The sequence below is a fragment of the Entamoeba invadens genome (assembly GCF_000330505.1).
Source record: "Entamoeba invadens IP1 unplaced genomic scaffold scaff_1105074725195, whole genome shotgun sequence".
NCBI lineage: Eukaryota > Evosea > Mastigamoebida > Endamoebidae > Entamoeba > Entamoeba invadens.
This window is the reverse complement of record NW_004440169.1, coordinates 52723-72102: the sequence shown is the minus strand read 5'-3', so window position 1 is coordinate 72102 and position 19380 is coordinate 52723. Positions and strand designations below refer to the sequence as shown.

The 19380-nt window shown below is 29.5% G+C and overlaps 8 protein-coding genes across 8 annotated transcripts; 3 read left to right on the top strand and 5 right to left on the bottom strand.

The window, feature by feature from the left end:
• Positions 1–2: 2 nt before the first annotated feature.
• On the bottom strand, positions 3–289 carry EIN_273510 (hypothetical protein; the record flags this gene model as incomplete). The annotated part of the gene is made up of 1 exon (XM_004254547.1): positions 3–289. A coding segment is annotated over one exon (287 nt), but the record flags the coding sequence as incomplete, so codon positions are not given.
• Positions 290–7450: 7161 nt separating this feature from the next.
• Positions 7451–8122, bottom strand: EIN_273500 (hypothetical protein; the record flags this gene model as incomplete). The annotated part of the gene is made up of 1 exon (XM_004254546.1): positions 7451–8122. The coding sequence occupies one exon, from the start codon at positions 8120–8122 to the stop codon at positions 7451–7453; it is 672 nt and encodes a 223-aa protein (XP_004254594.1).
• Positions 8123–9339: 1217 nt separating this feature from the next.
• Positions 9340–10434, top strand: EIN_273490 (hypothetical protein; the record flags this gene model as incomplete). Its single annotated transcript, XM_004254545.1, has 1 exon — positions 9340–10434. The coding sequence occupies one exon, from the start codon at positions 9340–9342 to the stop codon at positions 10432–10434; it is 1095 nt and encodes a 364-aa protein (XP_004254593.1).
• A 134-nt stretch (positions 10435–10568) lies between these two features.
• EIN_273480 (hypothetical protein) lies at positions 10569–11423 on the bottom strand (the record flags this gene model as incomplete). The annotated part of the gene is made up of 1 exon (XM_004254544.1): positions 10569–11423. One exon carries the CDS (start codon positions 11421–11423, stop codon positions 10569–10571), a length of 855 nt encoding a protein of 284 aa, XP_004254592.1.
• Positions 11424–12225: 802 nt separating this feature from the next.
• Positions 12226–13317, top strand: EIN_273470 (actin, putative; the record flags this gene model as incomplete). Its single annotated transcript, XM_004254543.1, has 1 exon — positions 12226–13317. The coding sequence occupies one exon, from the start codon at positions 12226–12228 to the stop codon at positions 13315–13317; it is 1092 nt and encodes a 363-aa protein (XP_004254591.1).
• A 266-nt stretch (positions 13318–13583) lies between these two features.
• Positions 13584–14297, bottom strand: EIN_273460 (hypothetical protein; the record flags this gene model as incomplete). The annotated part of the gene is made up of 2 exons (XM_004254542.1): positions 13584–13697; positions 13812–14297. The coding sequence occupies 2 exons, from the start codon at positions 14295–14297 to the stop codon at positions 13584–13586; spliced, it is 600 nt and encodes a 199-aa protein (XP_004254590.1).
• Positions 14298–14846: 549 nt separating this feature from the next.
• Positions 14847–15338, top strand: EIN_273450 (hypothetical protein; the record flags this gene model as incomplete). The annotated part of the gene is made up of 1 exon (XM_004254541.1): positions 14847–15338. One exon carries the CDS (start codon positions 14847–14849, stop codon positions 15336–15338), a length of 492 nt encoding a protein of 163 aa, XP_004254589.1.
• A 262-nt stretch (positions 15339–15600) lies between these two features.
• EIN_273440 (hypothetical protein) lies at positions 15601–18657 on the bottom strand (the record flags this gene model as incomplete). The annotated part of the gene is made up of 1 exon (XM_004254540.1): positions 15601–18657. The coding sequence occupies one exon, from the start codon at positions 18655–18657 to the stop codon at positions 15601–15603; it is 3057 nt and encodes a 1018-aa protein (XP_004254588.1).
• Between the last annotated feature and the right edge of the window lie 723 nt (positions 18658–19380).

Genomic DNA, 19380 nt, shown 5'->3' with positions numbered 1-19380 from the left:
CAAATCCAACGAGTAAGTTGGTATACATCTTCCCGCGGAAATCAGTTGGGAAGTTACGAAGAAGTAAGAAATCGGGAATGATGTCTCTTTCTTTGTCTTGTGTTGAAAAAGGAAAAGGATTTTCTGAGGCTTTAATATGAACATGTGCAGTATTATTAACAATTTTTAATGTTATGTTCTTCCATTCAGTTTGTTCGACTTTGACTTCTTCACCAGATGTTAATAAAGTATGTCGACCAAATACTTCATACCAATTGGTGTTGAAATCAATGCACAACAAAATTTTCATATGTGTTGTTTAGTTTTTTGAGGTTTACTATTATTCATGTTAAAAACACTTCGAAAACAACAACATACAGTGGTGTTGGATCTGTGAAGTTTTTATTGATATTAATAATTTTCTATAATAATAATAATAATAATAATTATTATTATTATTTCAAGTAGTTATACCATTAATTATAGTTTATTGAATTATTGATTTTAATAAATAGATACTACAATTTACTAATAAAAATAAATTAAGATATAATATTATTATAATATATTATTGTATATTATATATCTATTTTTTTAGAATATATTGAATAAAATGAAAAAAATAATTATATAAATGATAATAATATGATTTTTAATATAAATATAATAGATAAAACATAATATATATAATAATAAAAGTAGTATATAAATCGTGCCGATTTCGTGCACCCTTCGGGAATCCTCAATCTTCACGATTTCGTCGCTTCGCTCCGTTATTTAGGTTCAATTATTTTAGGGTTATTATTTTAAAGTGATAATTTAATTTTTTTAAAGTCTAAAATGACAACTACTATGGAACGTATTATTAAAGCTATTAAAAAGAAATGTGTTCATATTACAGAGTTAAATAATCACGAAGTTGATTTATTCTATAGAGTTGAATCTAAGGAATTATTTCAAATTAAAAACAACACTCTCAATAGGAGGTTTAAACTACTGTTTGCGAACCACCTCTTTGCTACGAGACCAAAGGTCTCTCAGCTTTGCGTACAGAATTAAAGGTTCCTCAGCCTTCGGCGTACTTTACTAACAAAAACCCAAATATGGGTTTCTTTTTGTCGTCTTAGATTTTACAATTATTTTTAAAATAGATGTAGCCAAAATGGTAGCAATTTGGTAGTATAAATTTTAAATTTTTTCTATATTAGAAAAGCAGGCTGCTGACACAACACAAGACTTAAAACAAGAAAATTCTAATGTTCTAATTAAAAAATAAATTTTTTAACAAGACTAGAGACGATGTTACATTTAATTATAAAACTATTGGTAATAATAAAGTTAAAACAGAAACTATTCTCTATAATTTAAATAAAATTGTTAACGATTCTGACATTAGTAATGCGGATTATACAGAAGAAGGAATACGTACAGATAAAGAATTAGAACCATTAAATACATTATTTTCGGATAATATTGTGGTATATTCTCCAATTCCAGATAAATTAATTAAAGATGTAGAAAATCTTAGTAAAACATTTATTTCCTCCGATACTATAGATAACGAAGAGGAAGAACAAGAATCTAAATCTGTTCCAAAAGAACTTAGGGATATTTCGAAAAATATTTTGGCCGTTATTACAGCTAATATTAAAATGGTATTTAACAGTGTTGGTATAAATATAAATAAAGCAGATATTAAACCTTTATGTATAAAGAGATCCGAAGATATGTTACACCAACCATCTATATTTATACAAATCCTTAAAATTAACTTAAGTTGTGCTAGTGTCCAAGATGTGTTTAATATGTTAACAGATAAAGACAAATTAAAATTCTTAAACGATAACAATGTATTTATACACGATATAGATTTTACGCAAGATTATAAAGGAGTATTCAATAAAAACAATGTTATAGAACATTTTTTAAGTGTTGGATTTAGAGAACAAGGAGACGACACATCTCCGGATAATTACACCGCCACAATATTAAATAATAGTAATACTGTTTCAAAAATTGTTTAACATTTATTAGAACAACAGATATCGCAGACTCTGGATCCAAAGGATCTAATGGAACTATTTGATATAAGTTTTACAATAAGTTTGTACAATCTATGGAATCTCCAAATGTTAGAAATAAAATTGGGTCCCATATAAACGATTGGATTAATAATCCAGAACCAATATTAAATAAAGCTATTAATTCTTCTTTAGATACAGGATTATTAAGGTTGGAGATGACATTCTATAGATACAATACAGATAAGGAGTTAAATAGAGAATTTATAGAAGAACAAATGGAATTCTTAAGAAAACAAATGGATCCTTCTCTTATTTATTATAATTCTATAGAAACGCAATTTAACCTATTATGTAAACATATTCTTTATAATATTTGTATATTAGATGTAGAAACAAAGTTAGCATTCGTTTCTCTTTACCAAAATAGACTTACTGGAAAAGTTAATGGATTTTATTTTAAAGATTGTAATAATGTTAAATTATATAATGCGTTAAGATATTATTGTAGTAATAAACCTATAATTGTAATATTAGTTAATATAGATAAAGATAATAAAGAAGTTAGTATACAACAAGATGGTTATATTAGAGTAACAACAAATAATAAAGATTTAGAAACATATGTTACATCTGGTTCCGATAAATTACATACAGCTACTTATAAAGACGATGCTTTTAGTAAACAACCAGAAGAAGTTGGATTAACTCCAAATAAGACATTTAATTTTAAATTGTCTAAGAAAACCATATCTCTAATTAAAACAACAAAGTATACCACAGTGTTTAAAGAATTTAATATGGAATTACTTAATTACCCAGACGATAACTTAACTATAAGAACAATTAGTAAAGAAATTAAAAAACAAGAATTAATTAAAGCTTTTAATATTGTTAATAAAGATAAAATAGTAGAATTACAAGCTAAAAATAAAGAAATAGAAGAATAGATAGAACAAAGTAAATATATGGAAATGTGTAGAAACAGATAATATGGAATTCTTAAAAATTGTAAAGCATATAGTAAGAAGTTTATAGAATTAGAAAATAACACAACATCATATGTTTATGGATTTAAAGAAACAAAATCTAGATTTGGAGATACTCTTTTATTGGCTTGTTCTAAAGATTCCATAATAACAGAAGAAACAGAATTATATTTTTATTGGTCTACTACTAATTTAACAACATATTTAAATAGAGGCCAAAATTATTATAAGAAATTAGATATATATGGAATTATAGCAAGAGGTTCTATTAGTGGTAACCCAATATTAACAATATGTAAAACTGGTACATTTACATCTGCTTCAAAAAATAAATGTGCAAAAGTAGAAATAGTCGAAGCTAAAACCAATAAAACAGAACAAATACAATAAACACCAAATAGTTTAATATTAAAAGAATTACCTTATTTAACATTAAAAGATTTTAAAAAATTAGACGACTAAGTTAACGAAGGATATAATAGTAATATAGTTGGATATAAATTATTAAAGAATAGTGGAATTATTAAAGCAAAAATATCAACTAAAAGTGGAATTACTAAAGAAGATAATTATTCTATATCTTATTGGTTAAAATTAATTGTAGAAGATAAATTTAAAAATAAAATTGCTTTTAATGTTATCTCTGGTCCTTTTAAAACCACACCATCTAAACATAAAGCTAGATTATATAAATAAAACACTTGTTAATAACATTTCTATAAATTCTTTATTAAGATAATTGTAATAAATGGTAATTATAAACTGGTTTTCAAAAGTCGGTACTGAGGTGTCCCGATTTTTTGCATTTATTTTGTTTATTATTTTTGGGAATCGTTTTTTGTAATAAATTCGCTTATTTTTTCCAAGAAAAAAGAGAAAAACGGTCTTTAAAAAATATTTTTTTACTTGAAAAATTTTAAGCATTAAAAAATTCCATATAAAATTTGAAATAATGGGATTTTTGTTTCATAAAAACACACGAATTATCCCAAAAGTGCATTTTAGTACAAAAGCAAATAAACTTAATGTCAATTTTTTTCATTATCAAACATTTTAATAATTAATAAAATATTCACAAAACAAGCTTAGTTCGAAGATTAGTATGCTTAGTAGTGTTGTCACAAAAACAATAAAAATAACAAAATGATTTGATAACTTATTTTTGTTGGGTTTTATAAAGTAGACATTCTTTTTGAGCATTTCAGTGAGAAAATCATTTTTAAAATAACCAATAACAAAACAATATTGTTATTTTGTATTATTTTTCTAGTGTTGCCCTTTGACAATTTTGACTTATGCCTGTCAAAATTATCAAACATTTGCTGTAATTTTTTGAACTCTTTTTTTTCATTATTTTTTATTCAGAGAAGATAACCACAGTTTGTTTTTAATTGAAAATATTTTTTAACGAAAGTAATTATCAGTTAAAACTCGACACAAACAACACCATCACAATTCACTTAAACGTTGATTGTTGTGCTTTTAGGTCAACAATGCTGTGTATATATTGCGAAGTTTCGAGTTATGGTCAAATCAAATAACGGGATCGGGTTTTTTGGAAAAAGATGGCTAATATTCCGATATTTTCCCGAATTTGTACGAAAATAATTGAACGGGATTGGTATTTTTTCAAAATAAAGTCGGTACTTTCGATTTTTTGTTTTTTTGTTTTTTATTTTTTTTAGGAAAAAACAACAATAAAAAACGGGACTTTAGGAAGTTCTAAAAATATGACAGTACCGACTTTTGAAAAACAGTTTATTTTTGTAAAAACATTGTTGGAAAAGTATAAGAATATTTTCCTTCTTTCGTGGAAAAATTATATGTTTTGTTTCTTAATGTTTTAATTGTAATTTTATCTTCTATGTTTTCGATTTCTAAACTATTATAAAAAACTTTAACCATTTTAAGGAAATAAAAATTTACAGTCAAAGGTGTCTATTTGTCGTAATTATAATTGTCGAAGTTGCTTAATTGTCGCGCAACTGGCCAATCATTTTGGTGTACGACAATTAAATATTTTGTTCTCGAATCTGTAACTTTTGTTAAATTAAAAACTAAATTTTTTATAAAAAATAAATTTCAATATTAAATAGAATTTTCTACAAAATTCACTCATTTACGACAAATAGATATTTTTTTCTGCTGGATTTACGACAAATAGACGCCTTTGACTGTAAATAAAATAATCCCAAACAATATGGTATAATATAAGATATAGATTAACATGTATTAACATAATTTACCCACATAATACACATAAATGGTATACATAATTCCCAATAAGGTATTTTTAGTATTTTTATATTTATAAAATAGACCTTATAAACAATTTTTTATCTAAAAGTAAATCTACGTCTCCGATGGAGACAAAAAATATATCTGCGTCTTCGATGCCACTACGTGTTACACATCCTACGGACCTACGGTTCTCAGATCCGAAGGATCGTAAGGATAACTTCGTCGCGGAACTTCGGTCTAACGATAGTATAAAGACAGTTACCGAAGATAAAGAAAACAAAACAGATTATATACAAATTATTAAAAATATAACAAAGAATTATAATTTAGAAAAAATAGAAGATTTAAAACAATGTATTAAAGAAATACACAGATATATCTAAAATAATCCAGATGTAAATAATTTAGATACAAAAGATTTAAATGCAAATATTTATATTAAAGGATATGTATTTTGTAAAAATAAAGGAAAACAAGAATTAATTAAGAAAAGAGTTAGAATTGGAGAAAAGAGATTAAACGAAAAAAATGGATAAAAATACAGAAGAAATACGAAACTATGTTTCTAAAGAGCAAAATTCTATAAATTTAAAAATAGAAGAAATAGAAAATAGAATAAATACACTTATAGTCGGGTGATAAAGGGGGTTAATTTAAGACAGAAATAGTTAATTTGAGTAAAAAACTATAAAATATATTTTATTTAACCATAAAAGTATTAGAAGGGTTTTTCAATTAACTACTTTGAAAATAATAAAAGAAAACCATAACTTTCTATTTTTGATATTATTCAATCTTTGAAAACAATGGAAGAAGAAGAGAAAGGAACCCTTGATGAAACAACAACAGGCAATCAACATAAAAAAGCAATTCAAATACTAGAAACCAGTTTAAAAACTGTATTTCAATATATATTCACGATGTATATGGTTAAAATGCCAGAGTTTAATGAATTAACAACAGTGTCAATTTTTGAAAGTGTCAGGGAATCACTGAAAAATCATCATTTGTTATTTCAATCTTTCAATCTTTCGTTGTTGAACCATTCCCATTGAGAAAAGATAAGAGAAAGACCATTTTAACATTAAAACAATTGGAGTTGAAGAAGAGCAGAAAAGAAATGAAACAAAGGAAAAAACAAAGGAAAAATTCTTTAACAAAACAAGTTTCAGACAAACCATAAAAAGTGCTGCGTTTTAGACTTCCACATTTTTCTAAGTGGACAAATTGAGGTGTTTTTGTTTATTTTTGAAATAGAAGTTTATAAATATTCAATTTATAATCATTTAAAATTAAAAAACGATAATTTATATTATTATTTTAATTTTATGTTTATTTTGACCTTTAAATAGATTTTTTAAAAATTATAGTTTCGAAATTATATTTTTCAAAATTAACTACCTTTGTCCCTTTTTAATGCTATTTATCCCCCGACTATAACGATAAATTGGATGTAATAATAAAGAATGTAAATAGGATATACAACAATTGTAAAAATACAATAGCAGATATGTTAATACCCGTTATGCGATATTATTTATCTAAAATAAATTAGATTTGATTATGTATTAAATTTAGTTAAAGAATCGGATTCGAAATAAAGATAATATTTTTATTAAAATCTAAGACGACAAAAAGAAACCCATATTTGGGTTTTTGTTTGTAAAGTACGCCGGAGGCTGAGGAACCTTTAATTCTGTACACAAAGCTGAGGAACCTTTGGTCTCGTAGCAAAGAGGTAGTTTCCAAACAGTAGTTTAAACCTCCTATTGAATCATCTTGTTTTAAAATATAATACATAACTTCTTTAACTAGCTCGTTATAATCGCCGAAATAATATTTTTTAATTTGTTTTTCATCATATCTAAATTATCAGATAAGGTAGAAATTTTTATGCTTACATGTGTTGTGCTCATTTTAGGGAAAATAAAAAAATAAAATAATTTAAAAATAAACTCGGTACTATATTTCCGAATTTTGGGAAAATTTGAAAACACGTCCCTCGCGATTTAATTAAAGTATTATAAAATATAGATAAAATGGGGTGCCCCCTAAATCTGCATAATTTATATACTACTATAATGATAATAATTAAAAGTATAATATTTAGTAACACATTTTAATCAAATAAAAAAATAACTATATATTGTAATATTTTTTAATATATTTATTAGTTCAAGACTTCTATAGAATACTTACACACGAATTGTTTATTTAATGTTATTTGAAGGTAAGGAGAACACAATTTTCAGCAACGAAAACGTCAGACTGATTTTTGTAGTAAGTCTTTACCTCAGGAGATTCCTTTCCAAAGATGAAATATGGATCAACAGTTAATCCTCCCCACATACGACTGACAATAACATCTCCGACACTCACGACGTTGGTGTTACCGATACTTTCTTTAATAAAATTGTACATATAAATTCCATCTGTTGGGATGAAGACATTATTTTCTATTTTAAAGACAGTGTTTGAGATGTGTTTCTTTTTATTAGTATCGAAAAAGAATCCAAAAGCTCTCGATTTGTTTTTAAAGAAAACACATCCACGTGGCACTTTTTGCACAGCCAATTCTAAAGCAGTTCCATTCAAATTATCATTAGTGAAATGGCTTCTTTGAGAATGGATCAAGTATCCGCTGTGTTTCTCTATTGCTTTGATTTCGTCTTGTGTTACATCATCTTCAGAGCTTTGGAATCGAGTGTTTAAAGTATTAGGACTTTTATAGTCTTCTTCGATAATCTTTTTTCTTTGAGACACGACTAAAAGTCTTTGTTCGTTGAACTTCATCTCCGTTTCGACTTCTTCTTGTAATTGTTTCGTTTGTTTGACAAGTTCGCCAAACACATTTAAATAGTTTGCAAGCTGCTGTAACGTCCTTGATGTCATAGAAAGTCTTTCATCTTCCAAAATTAATGAATTGACTTGTTCATTGGAGTTCAAAGAAGTAGTAGTGTTAAATACATGTAGTGTGAAATCAATGTTTTGTAATTGTTTTATCTTTTGTTGAATACTCTGCACATTGTTTATTAAAGTAGAAAATAATTCTTTATTAAATATAGAAGTAAATGGATCTGGACAAGAGTCCTTTATTATAAGATAGAGTTGGGTTTTGTTACTTATATTGTACTCCAATAACATACGATTATTATCAAGGATTTTTGAATTATATACCAATGTTTGCTGTCTAACTGAAACATGGAAAACACTTTCAAGTTCAATTTTAATCGAAATTACCGTGTCTTCGAGCGGTTCAATGGTATAAAATTTATTTGTCTTTGTGTTCTTTACATAGACAATCATTGTGTGTTTTTTATACATTTTTTTTTCGAAATTTTATGCGTCATTCCTAAAAGTGTGTGGAAATGTTCTATATTAAAATAAAATATCATTCGTTTTATTTTTAAATAATAATAATAATATTATTATTATTATAATATTATAAAAATTATTCATTTTTTTTTACTTTTGATAATTGAAATTCTTTTTTGTAACCAAATTATTAATTAATTTGAAATTTGAAATTATTAAAAATAAACTATAAATGTAGTTTATTTTACCTGTTAGTTTATTAATATATAATTTTTGAATATTTTTGATTAATTTTATTATATATTAAAGTATTATAATTATATTAAAATAAACTATTTAAAGAAACATTAAAATTTGTTTTAACAATTAAAGGAACAATCAACTAAATATGAATGGTTTAAAAATTCGGAAATTTTCGTTTATAAAATTTTATTTCTATTTTTTGAAAAATTTATAAAGTATTTGATTAAATAATTAATTAAATTTAAATAAATTAATTAAACACAAAACTGAAAAAACATCTTAAAATGAATAAATATTTTATTAAAAACATTTTATTTAAACAAGTAAATTAAAAAATTAATAAAAACTAATTCGTTATTTAAAAATATTTGTTAATTTAATGAAAAATCATTCAAAAAAAAAATAAATTAATAAATTATTTAATTAAACTCTTTAATAAAAAAGAATATAAAAAACTAGTATTTGCTAATTAAAATTATTTATTATATAATATTAATTATTATAACTATTCTATTAATTTATTAACATTAAGAAAAAAACTAATAAGGCAAATGCGACTGCATCCAGTTGGGATGTGTGTAGTCCCCCTTTTATTTTTAGCCGTCTTTGTAAATGTTTTGATTATATTTCGATACGACCCAACGCTCTTTTCTTATACAGAAATGCCCTTTCCCACGTCTCCAAATAGAAACCCGAACTTCACACAACCGACATATGTTGGCGCAGGTATCGACACTCGTCTCTTCAATTATGAGGGCGTCTGCCAACAAGTATTTACAAACGAACCAAACAATCCACGAGACTTGTGGCTTTCTGCAATTGAATTTACAAAGCCGGGGTATTGGCAATTCATCAAAGAGTCGGTCTACTTCACTTTGGGCCTCCTCAATTCGTCATGCCCACGTACTACAAAAGTCCTCTTGTTAATGTCTTCCCCACCAGACGACACTTTTGTGAGCGAAATGCAATCGTTTGGGCTTCAAGTTGTTCGCATCGACGTGCAGTTTGATGTACCGACGGATGCGGTTTCTCGTCGTTTTTTTGTATACAAAAAGTATTTGTCTGAATTAGTTGAGGACACGCGCGTAGCAGGAAATCGCGTGGAGCGCTACAAAAATTACAACAAAATTCTTCTTTGTGATTTTCGGGACGTCTACATCTTCGCTGATGTCTACGCGACGTTCTCTGCACATGAAGTGATTTTTGTTATTGAGTGTCACACTGAGCGATCGGGGTGTATTGGCTTTGATGAGTATCACAACACAAAATGGATGAATAGTGCGTATGGTCCCAATGTCACTCGAACGTTTGTTAGAAACAATTATATAGTGAGTAATGGAGGAATGATGATGGGTGGGTCTTCTAAGATCTATCGTTATATCAATATCATGACAAACGAATTAAAACCTGAAAAGATGCGACTTTGGGGATATGATCAATCGGTCCATAACTACCTCCTTTACACCGGCAAATTCGACGAATTGAATATCACAAAAGAATACTGCACACAACGAACGTGTTTCAGCGAAAGAGTCTCACTTGTCGTCGATTTCAAGAGAAAGATCCTTTATACAAGAGAGACGGGGTGCGCTCCTGTTCTGAGACACAAAGTCTGGAACACTAAATTGTTTTATTCGGAACATTGAATAAATAATAGAATAGGTATTTTCAAAAACATTTGCATGGTATTGATAGGTATAAAATTAGTAAAATTTGTCAAAAAAAGATAAAAAAAGGTATAAAAAATCATGTCAATAATGTAACAAATTGTCATTCACAATTACATCCAAAACTCTAAGTTTCTTTTTGTTGTGAATTTGTCCCATCCAACGTGTTTCGCCGTTTGAAACATCGGCGTCGACATATTCAAAAAGTCGTCCATATAACAATTATAAGCGTCAACGCACACGCCCCACTTCACATATTTATAAAATTTCTCCATTCTTTTAAACTCTCTATCTCCAAGTAAAATACCAAAGAATCCCGCAACACAAAATCCAAGTTGTTTGTTATGGACTTTGATATGATTAAATCTGTCTTGACATATCATAGTCCGTGTAGCTACTTGATTACCGTCTTGATATGTATCTAATACATTCTTAAGAGTGACGAAAAAATCTTTTTTGATAAGAATGTCGTCTTCTAAAAATAAAGTGTAGTCTGCTTTGGAATGTTGTTTGGCATACCTCGCTAGACCATAAGCATAATGATTGATTATATTATCTTTGGCATACCAGGAATACCTGGTGTTTGTTCTGTGATTTACGTCGTCTTTCCTAAAATCAATTATCCAACTCTCAAACTTCTCTTGAAAGGGTTTCATTTTGACGTCCAAAGTTTTGTTGATTGGAATCATATCAAAAGCGACATCATACACTTTAAAATCAAAATTAGAAAGTCTGTTGAGCTCATAATCTAACTCGGGAAATGCACAATTTTCACATCCACGAGTGACGTAAAAGTCAATTGAAATTCCGACGTGGTTATAGTTGTATGCATGCAAAAAGTAATCAACTGTTTGATGAATATAATTATATTTCTTTGGAGACGCACATAATGTAAAAGCGACGTGATGCTCTTTGGAATTCAATTGTACTATCAAAAGAAAAAATACTAAGAAAAGTGTGTAGTGCATACTAAATTAAAGTTCGTATTTTATTAAGTTTTATTATTTATTATATAGTTTATATTATAAATAATGAAGCCCCTTCTATTAAATAATGATATTATAATACTTGTAAACTAAATATTCATATAAAAATTATTAGTTCTTATTATTAAAGGTTATAAACAGTTTTTTTGTTTAAGTCAATATAAATTAATAAACTATTTTCTTGATACCATTTATAATATGGTTATTTTACTTATTGTTAATAATTGTTATCAGTATAACATTTATAGATATATTTTAATTAATGAAAACCATTTTCATAATTTAAATAAAAAGCATTTTTTTCGTTTTGTAAAAGATTATTTTTCTGTATTATAATTAAGATAAATTATTATATATTTATTTTAGTTATCAATAAAGCAAAGTTTAACATGTTGTAAAATGACCAATTTGAAAAATAATTTTCTTTTTTTTACTACTTTATTATAAATAAGTATAAATAAAAATATAAATGAATATCAATAACGTTGTTCCATATGACCCAAACAATTTAACATACAGTCAAAGTTTGTTTAACATAAGAAACTGTTGTTATTTTTTGAATAAAAAACGGATAATGAAATGACTTATTTAACATAATCAACTTGTTATTTAAATAGAATGACTTTTGTATATTTATGTATAATAATATTAAATAGTAAAAAACTAAAATAAATAAAATCCTTAATAATAGATCAAACTATAAATTTCATTCAAATTAAATTCTTTTTTGTTTTTAAAATATTTAAACTTTTTTAAATTGTAAATATAAGCGTTTAAATTTGTAATGGAGGATGATTGTTGTGTCTTTGATGTGGGAACCACTGAATGTCGTGCTGGTTTTGCTGGTTTTGATACACCTAAATTGGTATTTCCAACTAAAGTGGTATATTTAAATGAAATAGAAATGGTACTTAATTATGGTAATCGTCTTTATGCTGGTTCAAAGCTAAAGTTTTACGAACGTAAATTTACTACAATGAGTCCAATATCCAACGGTAAAATTACCGATTATGCACAATTGGAAGCTATTTACAATGCAGCGTATAATGAAATTGGTGCATCAAAAAAAGACCATGATGTGTTAATCATTGAGAACCCAAACGATGAAACCGTTTTTAAACACAAAGAAAAACTTTTTCAAATGTTTTTTGAAAATTTTGAAGTACCCTCGATAGCAATAATGAACAGTGCATTGATGAGTCTTTATAGTACTAGAAGAACTGATGGAATGAGTGTTATTAGTGGAGAGGATGCGACTTACTTTGTTCCCATATCAAATGTAGGTTCAAACTTGAATTCGATACAAAAGATTAACATTGGAGGACGAAGAGTATCTGAATATCTTAAAGAAAAACTAGGTACGAATTGTCAAATAGAACAGAACACAAATTATTTAAAATACATTAAAGAAAATTGTTGTGATGTTTGCTTGAATATATCCAACATGTTAAATTTATCAACCAACAATGAAAATGACGCCTTCGAGTATTATGTCTTGCCTGATGGAAATGCTTTGAAACTGGGCGACGAAAGGTTTACATCATCAGAATGTTTATTTAATCCAAACTTAATCCATTCAGATAATATTGGAATACATCAACAAATTTACAATTGCATAACAAAGTGTGATGAAAAAATTAGAAAAGAGATGTTTGAGAACATAGTCATATCTGGAGGCAATACTTCCTTTAAAAACTTCAAACAACGACTTCAAAATGAAATACAGAAATTCACTCCGTTCGAGACAAAAGTAATTGAAACAAATGACAGTAGATTAGCTCCATGGCTCGGTGGTTCAATTATCGCATCTATCGAAAACAATGGACAATTTATATCACAAGAAGAGTACAATGAAATTGGTCCAAATATTTATTAATTAAAATGTGTTTTATCCACAAATAAAACACATTTGAATTTATTAGTTTAAATTACTATTATTTAACTATTCAAGTTATAATATCAAATAATAGTATATAAATAGTATTGTTTAATTAATTTGTTTTCTAGAGTTCCTTCATCTCTATTTTATATAGAACTTTTTTAGTCAAATCACCTCTCTCATGCCATTCAATTTACCTAAGAATATACAACCAAACGCTTTCAAAGAGAACAAATCAAATGAACAACGAGTACACATCCTTCTCACATAAAAAAGCTTTTAATCTTCTCCGTCGTCGACAACTTTCTTTTTCTCTTTGGTTTTTTCTGTTCAAAAATTGTCTCTGCGATCTTCGTCCAAACCTCTTTACTGCTCTCCTCTTTGTGAATTCAAAAACGTCCGTTATAAGCAAACGAGTTAAGTGTCGAATGAGGAATTCAAAAGTGTTTTGTATCTCACGACTACAACAATAATAACTTAAAACAACAAACTGGGGACTTTGAGGAGCACTGGAACATAAACCTGAATTCGGGCTTGACTCTGATCGCTTCAAGGTATTCCTCAGTTACTATCTTCTTTTCTTCACTGATCTTTTCTTGAGCCAAATCTTGCTTGGTCATGACAAAGATGACAAGTGGGTCTGTAAGACTCGCTTTGATTTCCTTCAGCCACTTTCTTTCAGCGTGGATGAGGGACTCCTTACTGTCATACGAAAATAAGACGACAAAGCAGTCGACGTCTCTGTAACTCAACGTGCGGAGTTCGGCGTACGTGTCACTACAATCGACTTCGTATGCGTTGAGCGAAAACTTCTGCGTGCGAACCTCGAAGTTAAAAACACATGTTGTGTCTGCAGACCCAAAATTCGACTCAAAAATACCGTATTTGGAGGACAATATAAAGGATGACTTACCTACACCATCATCGCCTATTACACCAACCCGAAACTGCTTGTCTGGCTCCCGCTGTAATGACATATAGACTCTTTTTTGAAGTTCTCTTCTATTTAAAGAGATGTCCTATATTGGACTTGTCTTGTCTTTTTACTATCTTGGTATGGTAGTTTACTATTATATTATAGTTCTAATTCTAAAAAAGTGAATGCTTCAAATGTCAAATGTATAGTTAAAGTACTAGTATATATTAATTACAGATTAAACACTTCAAGAAAATGAAATTTACAAATCGTTCGCTATGAAAAATAAAAAGATGACAAAATAGAAGAAATTATAAAAATAAGTGAACAAATTTGTAAATTTGATTCAATAGATAAATTGTTAGTATTTTTTAATAGTTTTGTTATACTATTAAAAAATTAAAAAATTAAAAAATAAATGATTTCTCCACTGGAACCTTTCGATTGCCACAGTCATGTCATTCAATCTTCTTCCATAACCAATGTACTATACAACTTATCAGAAGACATTGATCTTGAACTGTTGTGGAACTGTCCTGTGACGTATGGAATTCACCCATGGCACTCACAAAGTGAAGACCTTGAAAAACATTTTTTGTTGTTAGAAAAAATGTTATTTGAGAAGAAAGTGAAGATGGTGGGAGAGTGTGGCATTGACTCGATCAAAACGAAAATTGACATCAACCTTCAAACTCAAGTTTTTGAACGACAAATTTGCCTTGCAGAAAAATATCAAATACCTCTACTGGTACACTGTGTCGGGGAAATGAATGCACTCATTTCTCTTCGAAAGAAACATAACACCAATTTCTGGATATATCACGGATTCCACGGCTCCGAAGTCGAAGCCAAAAAGTTACTTGAAATGAACATCTACACATCTTTTGGCTCAGCCCTTCTTAATAAAAAGAATATGAAAATAACAAAGAGTCTTGCGTTCTCTTTTGCTCATGAAAATTTGTTACTTGAAACTGATAATGATGAAACACACTCTTGTGAAATTTCTGAAATTTATACCGAAGCTGCAAGGAGGCTTGGGGTCGATGTTATAAAAGTAATAGAAATCGTTTTGAAAAGTCTAAAACGACTGAACGTTTTGTAATTACAGTTATTATCGGTTTAATAGTCATTTTTTTTAATTAAGATTAGTACATCAACTAAAGCTATAACAGTTATATCATTTTTCAAAAAAACTGTTGAAATAAAAACTTAACAGAAGTAGAAAGGTATAACTGTTATACTTTGATACAAAAATTAATAAAATAAAAGGTACAATTGTTATACCTTTAAAAAAATAATATAAAATAATAAGGTATAACTGTTATACCCTGATACAAAAAAAGCAATAAAAAAAGGCATATGAATCATCCAACGAAGGTTTCTGAATACTCCGAGTCTTCAATAGTAACGCCATCTGCATTCTTCTTGTACGTTTTTTCTTTAGAATTATTGAAAAGAATTTCGAGATTTTCTGAAGGTACGTCGAACTTATGTTTATAGACTATATTGCAGTTATTCTCCGCCTCCTCATATCTACATTTCAAGAACTTACAGAGTTCTCCCCATGCCTTTTCTCTGTGTTCTGGCATGATGATATGGTGTTTAATACTTCTACAGATATAGTCGATAGCCTTAATCAAGCTTGGCTCTCCGATGAGTTTACAAATCTTTGCAGCGTTTTGTTTTGAGTAGTTTGATTGATAAGCAATTTCCTCTGGTCTTTTCATAGACGGGATGAGTCTAGCGACGTGGTCGAAGAACTCGAAGAACTTTCCGAAGTGGATATTGACGTGGTATTCGCACAAGTTCTTCAACGCGATCATATATTCTTGTTTAGCCTCTTTAATAAAAGGAGTTAATGACGTGATCACATCGTCCGCCAAGAATTCAGCGAAGTAATAGAAATTTTGGAATCTAAGAGTCATAGTAGGTTTCTGGTCGATTTGTGAGTCTTTAATACTTTTGAGCCAGTCAAATGATTTTCTTAATAGTTTAGTAATAGTAGGTTCTACTAAGACATTCATATCTTTCCAGACCAATTCCGACCCAGCAGCTTCTTTCAAATACGCAAAGAAGAAAGGAAATCGTTTGAAGTGGAGAGTCACTCCATGTTTTTTAGGGTTAATAATAGTGTTCACTATAATTTCTATTTGCTGGTCGATGAACGTGTTAAATTTCGTTAACGCGTTTCTCTTCAAGACGTCGAAGAAGTGGATGAGCCACTCGATGTCCATTTTCCGATCACTTCTAGTGACCAATTCGATGTTCTTTTGTCGTGAGATTTTCATCAACGAATTTGCTTGTAATAAACTTGTCGAGTCTTTTTGAAGTCGACTGCCTTGGACCTTCTGTTGTTCTCCTTCACTACTTTCATCATAATTGATTTCATTGTCATACGTCCCTCTTAAATCAAACAACGAGTCATTTCTCTTCAGAACTTCTTTATCATCTTTCACTTCATACCTTTGCACTGTTTCTTTCTCATTCCCATCTTCACCAGTAGTATACCTCATACTCTCCTCTTCCGTGTCTTCTCCACTTTCTTCCACAGGGCGTTCGACTTTTGAAAGGATGTTTGTGTAATCCGATTGATTCAGTTGGACACTACACTCCGCATTCAAACAGTAATACACCGTTTTTAATAACAGCATCGGGTCGTTCTCTTCTATCTCATTAATTAACTTATCCATCACGTCATACGCCTCTTTATAAACATCGTCGATCATCACATTGATCCCTTTCCTCCCGTCAACTTCCATCTGGAACACTTCAAATAAGAACTTAAATTCCGCAGTGACTTCCTTTGAGATGTTTTTAATGACTTCTTGGACTATTAAAAACATCGGAAGGTTGTTCGGCTTCTTCGGATCGTTGTCATAAAACAAGTCCGTCGGGATCCCTTGCACCCCTTCGATCTTTTTCCCATCAAACGTAGTATAATCGAACATGTCCTCATGCTTCGAGGACATCGGGAGGATCTGTTTCTTCTGTTCGTCGACTAAGATCGAGAAATGTTCGTTGGCTATTTTACTCATCTTGTCGACGTATTGATTTCTCACTGCAACAAAGTCGTCGTTCGAGTACTTCCGAAGCCACGCGATGAGTCCACCGAAGGGTTCCAAAGACTTATGTGCGTTCTCTAAAGTCTCCTTTTGCGTCTTTTCCTTTCCAAATAAAGCGCTACCGAAGTCGATGACTTTATTGATCTTCAAGAAGTCCATTTCGACCTTCAATTTGTCTTGGAGAATGCAACTTAACTCATTTGCAAAATTCTTGAGGACTTGGACGTCATAACTTTGTTCCTCTTTCAGCGCGATCATGTCGCGCATCTCATCGGGTGGACTATAATTCGCCGCATACGCAACTTCTGTCGCGGACTTACAGATGTTGTCCAAGTTCGTTGCGTTCTTCAAGTCGCTTTCGCAGTTCTGGACGGTATATAACGAGACGGGATCGATCAATAAAGAGTCAATGAACTTCTCCATACACTCCATGAACTGCATTTGATTGGAATGGACCAACTCTAACTTATTGTTGTTGTGTTGAATTAACTCAACACCGGGGCGGATGGTCTCGACATCCGTTTCAAGTTGCGCGCAGAGCTTTTCTAAGTCGTCTAAAGCCGTTTCAGCCTCTTCGAATAAAACTGTGACGTTTTGTCCAATTTGTTGACGGTTCAAGTAATTTTTGTATAAAGAAGCTTCGTCGACTATGATCTGCTTTTCTAACTTCTTTTGTAATTGATCGATGTCAATCTTCGAACCTTCGTCTTTTAACATCTTTTTTAATATAATCTCATCCTCTTTGGAAACTAAATGAAGCCGCCCGTCCGTGTTTTGCCGCTTTTTTTCTAATTCAATGTAATCAGTTAACTCCTTTTTAGTTTTGTCACAAGATATCGGTTTGTCGGTTGTTTGCGTGTCACTTTGTTGGAGTAACAAAATGGTGAACTCCGCACGATTTAATGATGACGCAAACAGAAATTTCTTCGGTTGACTTTTCTGCTTGTGTGTGATGATGAGCCCATTGCTCCCCTCATCAAACTTCAAACTCAATATTTCGGCTATCTTCCACGTCTCTTCGACATCAAGACGTTTATAAATCACATTTTTACTCACAAAATTCAATAATGGAAAAGTCCGCTCGATAGTTATGACTAAGACATCCCCATAGGAAACTTCTTTAATATCTTTCCTTATTAAAGAACCATAAGCTTTCGTCACTACTTTCTTGTCTTTAAATAAATAATCAACATCAGAGCGCTGCTCTGCGCTCCCTATCAAAGCATCTCCTATCGTCCCAAATGGGTTCGTCACAGCCTTCTTCCCAACATCACTCACTCCTCCTATCACTTTTTTACCAAACCCTCCAACAGCCTTCGCAGCTACATCGATCTTCGTGACCTTCAAAAAATTCTTCATAGCAACTGGTCGAACTTTTCAAGTTCGTTGAATCGTTGAGAGTAATATAAATATTATATTAATTCTATTAATTATTCTATTAATTATAATAAAATAATATAAAACTATTACTTTACTAGTGTTTTTTGTCTTATTGGAATAATACAAATACTAAAATATAAGTATTTATTTACTATTAACTTCTAGTTTTAATTGTATTCGTTACTAACACTTTTATGGTTTAATTTATAGTTAATTTAACTATAAATGATTAGTTTTGAGTGACAACTTATATTCTAAATAGTGTTTAATTACTGCTTATTTTCTATTCAGTGTGAACAAATGATGGATTATGATTTCATTTTTTTGTTATAATAAACTATAGAGTATAATAATAATTAATAATAATTAACTATTAAACAAAAGAACTGAAAAACAGAGAAAATGGGACGCAAGAGATACTACTGTGAATTTTGTAATATTCATTTGACATATGGTGGCCCGAGGAGTCGCCACGAGCACGTGAGAGGCAAGAAGCACAAAGAGAAAATGATTGAGTATTACCGACAGTTTGAGGCAAACGTCCTTCAACAAATGATTGATGCGGTAGTTCTTGATTATCAGAGAAATGGTCCAAACACAATGACACAGATCCCAAGATACACGCCATACCTCTCATCGTTCGAGAAGCAACAGAAAGATAGATTCCAAATGATGGCCGAGTCCATCTACTAATTGTGTATC